At 34.7% G+C, this 12,389-nt stretch overlaps 1 protein-coding gene across 1 annotated transcript in view; it reads left to right on the top strand.

Annotated features, from left to right (window-relative positions):
• The first annotated feature begins 2,826 nt into the window (after positions 1–2,826).
• LOC131146219 (golgin candidate 2) overlaps positions 2,827–12,389 on the top strand; it is a 61,971-nt gene continuing 52,408 nt past the window's right edge. Inside the window, exons 1-2 of the mRNA XM_058095653.1 lie at positions 2,827–3,072; positions 3,412–4,443. Coding sequence (XP_057951636.1) covers positions 3,019–3,072; positions 3,412–4,443 — 1,086 coding nt within the window. The 5' untranslated portion in view covers positions 2,827–3,018. The remainder of the gene's footprint in view (positions 3,073–3,411; positions 4,444–12,389) is intronic.

The following is a 12,389-nucleotide window of genomic DNA, read 5'->3' as shown; positions in this document are numbered from 1 at the left end:
CAATAAAATTGTAAAACAAAGAAAAAGAAGAATAAATCCATAATCACACTCTTGAAATGTTAATACAGTCATAAAATTTCACAAGAAAGTGCAATAGAGATGACATCAATTCACAAGTAAGCAAGGAATTTCAACTTCCACATGTCCAAGCAATAGATCATTTTCCAGCTGCGGACAAATTAAACTATGCTTAGCAGCCAACAAAATGTTGAAGGGAAAAAAAATAAAAAATAAACAAATCCGGACAAGATTTCCTTCTTGTGAAGAAGAAGAGATAGAAAAGGAAGATTTGTAGAGGAAAATGATGATGGGGTTAAAGAAGAAGTACCTAGTAGCGTTGCCTAGAAAGGCGAGAGAGAAGGTTCTTGATTAGCTATAACCAGAGAGAGAGAGAGAGAGAGAGAGAGAGAGAGAGAGAGAGAGAGAGCTTTACCAAGAGACAATGAGGAGAAGAGGAGTCAAACATATTTGATTCTTCGGAAGCAAAGAAATTCACATGAATTTGGATTTCTAAAACCTAACCCTAGGCTTGGATTTATTTTTATGGATTTGGGACCTAGAGGATTTCACTTGGAATCCAAAGTCAAGCTTAAGTTGTGCTCCCAAATAATGGATTTGAAATTATGATCTCCAAATCCAAATCCAAGCCTCCAAACCCAGTGATCCAAACAAACCCATAAAGTTAATATAAAATTTCAAAATATACATAAAAAAAAATCATCAAAGAAAATTGCTCAATGAATATATCTCACCCTTAATTAAAGAAAAACTAATAAAATGACATGATGTATACATATAAATAATGAAATCCATTTTATTTTCTAAAATAGAGAAAAGTATAAGAAATTATAGAAAATATTTTTTACTTCCCAGAAAATCTAAATTTCATATACTTGAATATTACCCCTAGATAGATAATTGAGCCTCTCAAATCAAAATTTGGTCATCTGCTTTCTTTTCCAAAAATTTTTCAAAAGACCAAAAAGGGTTGAAAATTGATTTTTCATTAGAAAAAAAATCAAAGTTGTAGGATTTCAGCTGTAAACTTGAAAAGATTTTCCACCTTAAAAAATATTTTAACTCACACAATCTAGAATTTTTATTTAATTATCTTGGTAAATGGCAAGTGACACCTTGATATTTGCTGATTTTGCAACTTCATATATATATAGGCTTTTAAGGGACAAATTTTGATCACAAACACATTTTAACAATCCCCTTTGATTGTCTTATCTCTCATTCAACTTAAAACATAAATTGCATTTCAAGATTTGAATTGTTCTTACTATTGAAATTTCACAAAATCTGGATCAAAATGGGGTGCTAATAATTCTGCAGTGTATAGATATGAATAAGTCGAGTGTTACCTGGTAAAGTTTGAGCCAATGTCATTGTTTCAGATCTATTATGCCAATATACTTTCTTAGCAATTATATGAAAAAAAAAAATATTGTGGAAGCATCAATATTATAATTGGCATGCTTTAAGCAACAAAATTGTTTGTCATTGGTGATGACCACTATCTCGTTGTGCCTTGTTGAGAATCACAAGCCAATGTTGTAGTTTAGAGTTGGTGTCAAATTGCTTGTGGTTTTCAGGTGCACAAAATGAAAGTAATAATCATTTTGTTAATGTAAGACAAATAATAAAATATCAGATGCTATAGAAAGACTTAACTACATATTCATCCAACAATCTATTTGGAATAAGATCAACAAACCAATCAATCTAGTGTTGATCCAAGAGTACAACGGTCCTAATAGATAACTTTGACACAAACTAAATTGCTTAAGCACAATCACAATGCTAAAAACAATGGTCCGTAGTTTTCATCCTCTTTGAGAACAAATAAGAGACATTGACATTGCAAGTTAAATAAGATTCTTCACTATTCAAGTGTTGAGACCACCTTTATAATTATAGGGGGCAATGACATTTTCGAAAATCTCATTCATGAGAATAGAATTCATATTTCGAGGAAGTGAGGTGTCACAAGTATCACATTCCCATGCTCTAACAAATGTGGAATGAGATGTCATAGGTATCATATTTCTAGAATCTTTGAAAGATAGTGTGTAACAAATGCCCTCTTAGTGTCTTTTCGACTCCACATAAACTTGCAGGAGAACTAAGACTTTTGGAGACGAGATTTTAATAATTGTGGAAGCTCTTTCAAAAATTTATTATTATAGTCGCTCTTTCTTTGCAAATTAAGGATGTAATAAATGGACCAAATATGCACGATATCAAAACTTTCACATGTGACACTTGTCAACCATAACCAATGCATTTTTTTTTTACTGCTTTGTGAGGATTTGTTTGACAATATTTTTGTTTCTATTTATTTTTAATTTTCCTTCCATACAATGAAGAAACAAATTATATATAAGGGGATTCCCTTGTCATCTTTCTAAAACCCAAAATTAACCTCATATAAATTATTTTTTATTTGTTAAAAAATGAATATTTAAGGGTATAAATGTAAAAAAACACATTACAATTAACTTTTAACCATTCCTAGAAAATTAGGAAGTAGTTTTCTTCCCTTTAACCTCTTGTTTAGTTTCTAAAATGCTCTTATACTATTTAAATTTTAATTTTTTATTTATAATTTTTAAAATTTTTCTAAAAATAAAGAATCGTGAAGCGTGATTAGTTTTAGTTTTAAAATTATTAGTCAAATAAGTTACTATTTCTACTTTTTGGTTTTTAATTTAATTTTTAGTTTTAATTTTAATTTTTTTAATATGATTTTAGGTAGATTATTTTTATTCCCAATTATTATTTAGTTATGTTATTACCTTCTACCGGAAAGAAAAAACAACATCAGAAGCAAAAGCGGACGCTGAGTTGCATATCGGCCGTACCGGTGCTCCTTCCCTGTTTTCTCGCATCTTCACCGCTCTCTTCCCTTTTGATCCTCGACCGCACAAGGGTGCGCCATGCGTGACTGCAGCTCCATCACTCCCACACAGTGATCTCGAAGATTTCAATCGAAGGCAGTGCAATTCAACGATCATGGCTGGCTGGATCTCCTCCAAACTTAAAGTCGCCGAAACATTCCTTCAACAGGTCCTTCTTCTTTTCTTTTTCTCTGTTTGGCTTCCGAGGAAAAAATTGAGGGGCAGAGGCGGAATATTAGCTCTTAGATCATGCATTGATTGTCGTCTGCTTCATATGACGTAGAAAAAATGACATCACCTTAATTGAATTAAGTGAGAGTTTACAGCTTCAGTTTTCTCATCAATCGAAAGGGAGCATTACGATATGGATGTTTGGTTTTTTTCGTTTCGGTTGTTTTGAATTTTATTGTTCCAATTATGTTGCGAATGCTTCCAGTGGTTGTATTATTATTCTAGGTCATTTTCATTTCGAATCTGGCGATTTTGATCGTTTAATTGGATTGTTCAGATTGATCAGCAAGCAGCAGAGTCGCTGGGGAAGAGTGAGAAGCCACATGCGAATGAGCTGAATTATGTCAGCCCTCCTAGATCTGGCGGTGTTGTGCCTTTGAAGGATCAGCTGAAGAAAAGAACTCCGGAAGCTGATGATGTTATTGGTAAATTACGCAGTGATCCTAATTTCAATTTAGTCAATAATTGTGACCGTGATAAGGAAATTTCAAAACCCCTCTCGAATTCCAAGTCTATTACTGATAGTGATTGGACTGAACTGCTTAGTTCGGCCAATCAGTCAAAGCCTTCCACATCAAATCGTGTGCCTGCAATTCGTGGTGTGAGGAAAGATGGTAGGAAGCAAGGGAGCTCGGGCTCAAATTTGTTGGGATTGGAGGCCAGGAGGAACCAAAAGAGTAACAATAATGTTGTTAAGTTGGTGCAGAGGTCGGACATTGTGAATGGCAGTTTGTCAGATGGGAAGCTAAGTGATGGGGAAGAGTCTAGGATATCTAGTGTGGAATTGCAAACTGATGGAAACTTTCGTGAAGGACAAGAAGTTGACTGCAAGTCTTCAGGTTCGGACTCTATGGCGGAACCAAAGCATGATACCAATCAAGAAAGCAATGGTGTATTATATTTTATTGGGGATGGAGCAAAGCTACATTCTAGGGATGTTTCTCAGGAGGTAGTTTCACAGTCTGATAATAAAAATGATCCATTAGAACTGGTTTTGGAGTCAGGTATTGCTGATAAGCCCAAAGCAGCAATGGAGAGTTCTGTCACTGAGGATATGAATGGACGTTCTTCTTCAGCCAGTGATGCAGGGTCCGATTCGGATTCAGATTCAGGTTTGACTTCTGATTCAGAAAGTGATCATGAGAAAGAGGAGAGAAAAAAGAGGAGGGAGAAGATTATGGCTGAGAGAGTGGCCGCAAAAGCTGTTGGGGCGATCAAAGAGCATGAAAATGTGGTTGCTCGATTGGAGGGGGAGAAGCAGAGCTTGGAGAAAATACTTGAGGAACGGGCCAAGCAGCAGGCAGAAGAGGTCATGCTCTACAGCATTGTTTTATCTTTTATAGTTATTAAGTAGTGTGTTCTTAAATTATATGTGCAACGATGAATCAGAAACTGCTTCAATTGCTTTTAATTTATCAATTGTTTCTGCAAAAAAAGAATTTACATTATGCTTGTACACAAACTGTAAGCAATAAAATAATTATGGAGCAACATTTTGTGTTATTATGCAATCAAACTTTATTTACACATACATAATCATAGAACAGCATTCTATATTAATACGAGTAAGACCAGTGTAGAAGAATGTGGGATGAGGTATTGCTTATCTACGACATAAACCATGCTATAATTTCTAATTCGAGGCATTAATATAAATTGAAACTTGGGGGGCAAAGTCAAAATCCTACATTTCCTGAAGCGGAAACAAATTTTATCCTTACGACAAATCAACAATGAGTTGATTGAATTCTTTGTTAACCTAATCTGAACCATCAGAATTCTTATCTCCTACAATGTTCCCTATATCATTCCTCCTTCATCTAGGTTTTATGAGATTTCTGATCAAACTTGAAGTAGTCACGTGAAGCATGAAGCCCTCAGTCTAGATCTTGGCCCTTAGAATCCCACTCAAGATTTAGAAGGAAAAATTGGCTAATTTCATTGGTATTTCTTAAAAAAAATTGGGTTAGGTAATGTGGAGGGGCAAGCTAGATGCTGATATTCTCAAATAATTGTTCACTATAATTCTCTTCTTTTCACTTCCACTCTCATTGCTTTGTCAACTGATGATTATCACAGCCTTGGCTGCTGCAGGCCATTATAGGAGGAGATATTAGGCAATGTCCAGTCGAGATCGAAGGGAAATCCTTTGCCCTGAGACTGGATAAAGTAGGAAAGGGGATTTTATTTTAGTTGTTGAGCATAATGCAGTATAGGGGTCGTTTGTAACCACTTCTCAATAAAATGCTGAGCTGAAAGAGTGTTGAATTTGATTAATACTGGTGTAAGTACTGAACTGGAGAAGTTTTGAAAGAGTGAAAGTCACAAGGTCGTGTCAGAAAATAAGTACTGATTAGTTGTGATTGTTAAAAAAAATTAGACATATTTCTTCCTTTAATAAATTGTGGTAGTTCAATGCATGCATAGTTGCATGCAAGTAAATAAATTAAATTATAAGAGATTATACTTACGTGAAAATTATTTTAAGTTGTTAAATTTATAATTCTTATGTTTTAATAAACATATTTATCAATAAAAATTTAATTATATAATTTTTAATAGACATATTTATCAATAAAATGTAATTATATAATTTTTGATACATGCTAAACACATGTTGCCTACAGAGGTTGTGTTAATGAATTGCGCTGCTTTAATATTTATTGTGTGATTCTCATTTGCTTACATTGCTTACTGCTTTTGCTTACTTAGCATTCAATGATTGTGAATGTGTTTCTACGGTAAACTGCGGTATACTTTCAGTTGACTAGTTAAGCAAGAGTGTTTTAGCTAGTGCCGCATTGCCTTTCACAAGGTGTGAAGTGTTCGGCCCATGACAGTTGGTATTGGAGTTTGATTAATTACTTTGTGAATTTGGTTGCCTTCATATTTTGGGATTATGTGAAGCATCGGTAAGACATCATGAGAATTGAGAGAATTGAGGTGCTAGAGGAGCTGATTGATTCAACCAACCATTTGACCGTGGAGATGGCCAAACTTGCTACACGTCTTGATGCATTGGAAAGATTACAAAAACATCATCATGGTTCTATTGTGGAAATGTTAGAGGACTTCCATGCCACAATGGAAGCTTTATAGATTCAAATGAGTAATTTGAATGGCAATATGAACTTGATGGTTTGTGCTATGGGAAATTTCAACTCTATGAGGATAAAGTATGGAAGAGCAAAGGTGTTGGAATCTAGAGCATATTGGGGTGCATGTGATGCTAAGAAATTGGAGAACTTCTTATTTGACATGGAACAATACTTTCGTGTAGCAAAAACTAACTCAGGGGAGGCGAAAGTATCCATGGCGACTATGTACTTGAGTGATGATGCTAAGCTGTGGTGGGATACTAATTACGACTAGAGACATAATGGATGGTGTCTAATTGATTGTTGGGAAGGCTTGAATAGAGAGCTCAAGGCTCAATTCTTTCCTAAGAATGTTGAGTACAATGTTTGACGCAAATTGTGATATCTCAAACACATGGGCATATGAAACAATATTTTGTTTTGATGTTGGGTGTTTAGGACATGTCAGTGAGTTCTATTCCTTAGAAGGGTTCTAACTATGGGCAAGAGCATAATTTCATCGACAAACAGTTCAAGACTTGCCTACTTCACAAGCTTCTATGGAATGCTTGATTGACTACGCTAAAGAGAGTTCCACAATGTCCTAAGAGAGTGGCATGGGTGGAATCAGCAGAAAGTCTTTTAGAAGCGAGAACGCAAAACGGGGGAGTCAACATCGAGGCATTAACTAGCTTCTTTGCCTTGATTTTTCAACTCATTTAGTGGTAAGGGTAAGTTGGCATGCTTCTTATGTCGAGACCCTCACAAAGTCATTAATTGCCCTCACAAGTCATTGCTTAATGCATTGCAAGCTTCCATTGCATGTAATGCGGTTATTCAACATTGTCTCACCAGCCGAAGCATGTATAGAGACTCAACTTGAACTTGGAGAAGGACTTAGGATATATGAAAGCGGTTAACTTTGTTGCTTAGCCTACTTTGGGAGTAGTCAAACAAGTAAGTGATACTTCGAGTGGAATTCTTGAGAGAGATTGAGGCAGTATCGATGCTGTTTGTTTGTTCCCTTTGTCTAATGGGAGACCATCCTTACATGGTGCAAGCTGTTGCTAAGAAAGGGGATGATGAGAAGTTCCTCTTAGCCATACAACTCAAGAAAGGTTTGAGAAGGGGCGAACAAACATATCTTACCATGTTGGTGGTGTGCGAAGAAGTAGATCAAGAACGAGTGCCTATTGCCATCCAAACTATGTTGGATGGGTATAAAGTTGTGATGCTAGACAATCTATCTCACAACTTGCCTCCATGACGGATTGTGGAGCATGAGATCGAGTTGTTGCTAGGGGTGGAGCTACTTACTAAAGGGCCAATACTAGATGGCACCTCCAAAATTAGAAAAGTTGATGAAGCTACTTGATGAGTTATCATAAGCGGGCTATATACGCCCTTCCAAAGCAATGTTTGGAGCATCGGTGTTGTTTCAGAGGAAACATGATAGGAGCATGCGGATGTGTGTGGATTGCCGCGTTGTGGTGGCAATTACTACCCATACCCTAACCCTCCCATACCCATGATAAATAAAAGGGTTAGGTACACCCATATAATTATATGGGTCATAAATAGGTGACCCATTTTGACCCATTATTAAATGGGTTAAATGGGTGTACTCGCTTAACCCATCAACCCATTTAAATTTCCAACCTTAATTAATCTATTTAATTTATCACATTTAAAAATATGCTATAAGTAAATAACTAATATTATAATTTGAATTTTTACGTATGTAATGTAATTATGTATTGTTCGGTTTAATAATTTGACTTGATTTTCAAACTAATTAATACTCATGCATGTTCGTAATTGCTTAATTGGCTCAACTTATGCATGTCTGTAATTATGTCAGTATGTGATTATAGTATTGTCTATAGTCTATATTCATTATTTGTAATTAAATTATATAATTATGTAATTAAAATTATAATTAAGAAATTTACATGCATAATTTTATAATTATGGACAACTCGGTTACAATATGTACGTAATTATACAATTATGTGTATGTAAGTAATTTGATTTACTTTGATTTTTCAAAACAATTAATATGCATGCATGTACGTAGTTTTACATAATTGGTTCAATTTAGATATGTTTGTAATTTTATTGTTATGTAAATATGTTAATTGTTGACTATACTTATTATTTGAAATTAAATTACATAATTACGTAATTAATATCGTTATTCAAAAATCTATGTACATAATTTTGTAATTATGAGCAATTATAAATGTATACAATTAAATTGGTTCATATGCATACATGCTTGGTTTGATTTAAATATGTTTGTAATTACGTAGTTATGTAATTAAACAACTCAATTACATTGTTAATACTATAATTTGAAAATGTATGAACATAAGTTTATTATCATGGACAATTTGATTTGAAAATGTATGAAATGACGCAATTATGTATGTGCGTAATTGATTTAATCTGGTTTTCCAAACCAATTAATATGAATGTATGTACGTAATTACATAATTGATTCGATTTAGTTATCTCAGTGATTATATAAATATGTAATTATAGTATTAATTATACATATCATTTGAAATAAAAATTGATAACTATGCAATGAATTCTATAATTCGGATATCTATGTACATAATTTTGTAATATGTTAGTAGTTGGGTTCGAATATGCAAGTACTTGTGTAATTATATGTACATAATTGGTTTATTTTACTTATGAGTGTACGTAATCATGCAATTATGAGTGTACACAATTGGTTGGATTTGTTTATACAAACTAATTAATATGCATGCATGCATTTACGTAATTACATAATTGGTTGATTAAAATATATCCGTAATTTATAGTTGCGTACGTAATCATTATTATCGGTTTCAATTACCTCTTAAAATTAAACTATATAATTGTTTATGAAATCAACATTATAATTCGGAAATCTATATACATAATTTTGTAATTGTGGATATCGTTTAAATATATATGTATGTAATTATGCAATTACGAGTGTACATAATTGGTCGAGTTCTGTTATGCAAATCAATTAATATACTTGCATGCATATACGTAATTGCGTAACTCATTGATTAATATATATCTATAATTATATTGACATGTAATTATAGTATTTGCTATATAATTTCCATTTGAAATTAAACTATATAATTTATTATGTAATTAATTCTATAACTTGTAAATCTTTACATAATTTTGTAATTATTGACACATCATTTCAAATATGTACCTAATTATGCAATTATGAGTATACTTAATTGATTCAATTTGGTTATGCAAACCAATTAATATGAAGGCATGCATGTACGTAATTTACGTAATTACGTACATATTTTTCAATTGTGTGATAGATCGAATAACCTTCAAACATGGCGGGAAGTTGTCACAATGATAATACTTGAAGATAGTTATAAGTTTCAGTTGGTATTCAACTATTGATTTCATATGCTTTAAAATTAAATGGGTAAATGGGTTGACCCATGTCCAAATAGGTATGGGTCATAAATGGGTTAAATATTTTATATAAATGGGTCATGAATGGATGAATGGTTCTTAAATAACCCTACGCATTTTGACCTATACCCACCCATTTAACATGTCTAGTGCCGCACACTCAACAAGGTGACTGTGTGCAACAACTATGCTATTCCACTAATTGTTGATATGTTTGATTAGTTAAGTCATGCCAAGTACTTTACCAAACTTGACTTGTGGTCAGACTACTACTAGGGGAGGATACTAGATGATGATGAGCTGAAGACTACTTGCATGATGTAGTATGGGATGTATGAATTCTTGGTGATGCCATTCAGGTTAATTAATGTGGCAATGACATTCTGCACATTGATGAACCAGGTGTTTCATGAGTACCTCGACAAGTTTGTCGTGGTGTACTTGGATGACATTGTTGTTTATGAAAGAGCATCTACGGAACATGAAGAGCATCTATGGAAGGGGTTCGATAGGCTGAAGGAGAACTACCTTTATGTGAAGAAAGAGAAGTGCTCTTTTGCTTAAAGGAGCATCACATTCATTGGTCATGTGATTGAGCATATCTGGATGGATATGGAGAAGGTGAGAGCTATTAAAGATTGGACGATCCTAATGACAATGAAGGAGCTGTGTTCATTTTCTCAGACTCGCCAACTATTATTGCAAGGTCATGAAGTAGTACTCAAGGAGAATTGTCCCATTGACAGAATTGCTGAAGAAAGGCCATAGATGGAATTGGACAGAGGAGTGCCGGGAGCCTTTGACAACTTGAAAGAAGCCATGATGCGAGATCGGTACTTGAACTTCTAGACATCATGAAGCCCTTTGAGGTACGGACATATGCATTAGACTATGCCCTTGGTGGAGTTTTGTTACAGGATGGGCATCCCGTTGCGTACGAGAGTCATAAGCTTAGTGAAGTTGAGCGGGAGCACACAACTCAAGAGAAGGAAATGTTATAGGTGATACATTGTTTCCACATGTGGTGACATTACCTACTTAGGTTGAAGTTCTTGGTGAAAACAGATAAATTGATTGTAAGTGACTTCTTTACACTTCCAAAGTTATCACCCAAACAAGACCGTTGGCAAGAATTCCTGGCAGAGTTTGATTTCTCATTGGAGCACAAGTTGGGATGGGTTAGCCAAGTCATGTATGTGTTGAGCAAGAAGGCCTAACTTGCAGCCTTATAGATGACACACACTTGACAGCAAGGTGTTACTGTGACAATGCGGGATCACATTAAGGAGAACGTTATTAAAGATCCAATTGCCCAAAACCTTATGAAATTAGTGGAAGAGGCCAAAGTGTGCCAATTTTGGTTAGAAGATGGATTGGTGATGACGCATGACGACCAACTCTTTCTCCCTCAAGTTGGTGTTAGAAAGACATTGCTAAGAGAGTGTCATGACATCATGTGGGCAAGCCATCCAAGATGGCATCACACTTCGGCATTGTTGAAGTAGAGGTACTATTGGCCACACATGCATGATGAGGTGGTTGAGTATTCCTAAACTTGTTTCACCTACTAACAAGACAAGGTGGAGTAGAAGAAGATCACAGGGCTATTGGAGTCTTTTCAAATACCAACGAGATTGTGGGAGATTGTGGGAAAATGTCATGAGCCAAGCTTGTTTAGGGCTTTGTGCTTGCCTGTGATCGCTTGCCTTGTGTATATGGGATGGGTAACCGCCATGTAAATTGTAGTATAGGGTTTATTCATTTGAGTGTGTGTACGCCTCAATGTAAAATGAGATTATGACTCCTTGGTCAATTTTATGTTTCCTAGTGCCAAAGCTTGAGTAGCAAAAATAGCTCATTAAGAGAGGGTGAAACTCACTAGCATTTGTAAACGTAGTTAGCTTACTTGCCTCCCTCGCTAAACACAAGTTGCCTACGGAAGTGTTCTTAGTGAATTGTGTTGTTTTAGTGTTTATTGTGTGATTCTCATTTGAGTGCATGATTGCTTACTGCTTTGGCTTACTTTGCATTCAATGATTATGAATGTGTTTTTGTGGTAAACTACAGTATACTTTCAATTGGCTAGTTAAGTAAAAGTGCTTTAGCTAGTGCCGCATGACCCTTCACAAGGTGTGAAGTGTTCGGCTTGTGACATCGGTGTGGGGGCCACCCACATAGAAATCGGGGGGAGGGGTTGCTCTAGCCTAAGAAAGAGAGAGAGGGGGTGGGGGAAGATAAGTGAAAAAAAAGGGTAAAAAAAGATATGGAAAGTGGAAAGGAGTGGAACCCACTCAATGTGGGGGGGGGGGGGAGCGAAGCTTAAAAAAAAAAACCGCAAAAACCTTGGTAGTGACATGTGTTTCACTCAAGGTTTAGCAATCATGTCTAGTACAGATTAGCAATGTAAAAGGTGGGGGGTGGGGGGAGAGGAGAGAAGATTATACTAAGGATGCCAATGATATTATTTATTTTCTATAATATATTGTTGTACACAAAGAGATACATTACTTAACAAATATATTTTGTTTTGTGTATATATTTCTTTTCTATTTTGTTCAAATTCAACCATTTTTTTTTTTAGTTTCGTTGTTCAAGTTGTTAATAATTTATTTTTCAGTGATAAATTTATGATAACTCTATTCTAAGGCTATAGCTTAGGTTGTATATTATACATTTTTAGTCTAAATTTATTATATTTTAAAGACTTTAACCACTAAAATAATGG

Source organism: Malania oleifera, chromosome 13 (genome assembly GCF_029873635.1).
Source record: "Malania oleifera isolate guangnan ecotype guangnan chromosome 13, ASM2987363v1, whole genome shotgun sequence".
NCBI classification, from domain to species: domain Eukaryota; kingdom Viridiplantae; phylum Streptophyta; class Magnoliopsida; order Santalales; family Ximeniaceae; genus Malania; species Malania oleifera.
Note: the sequence above shows the minus strand (reverse complement) of the source record. Positions and strands in the feature narration are given on the sequence as shown.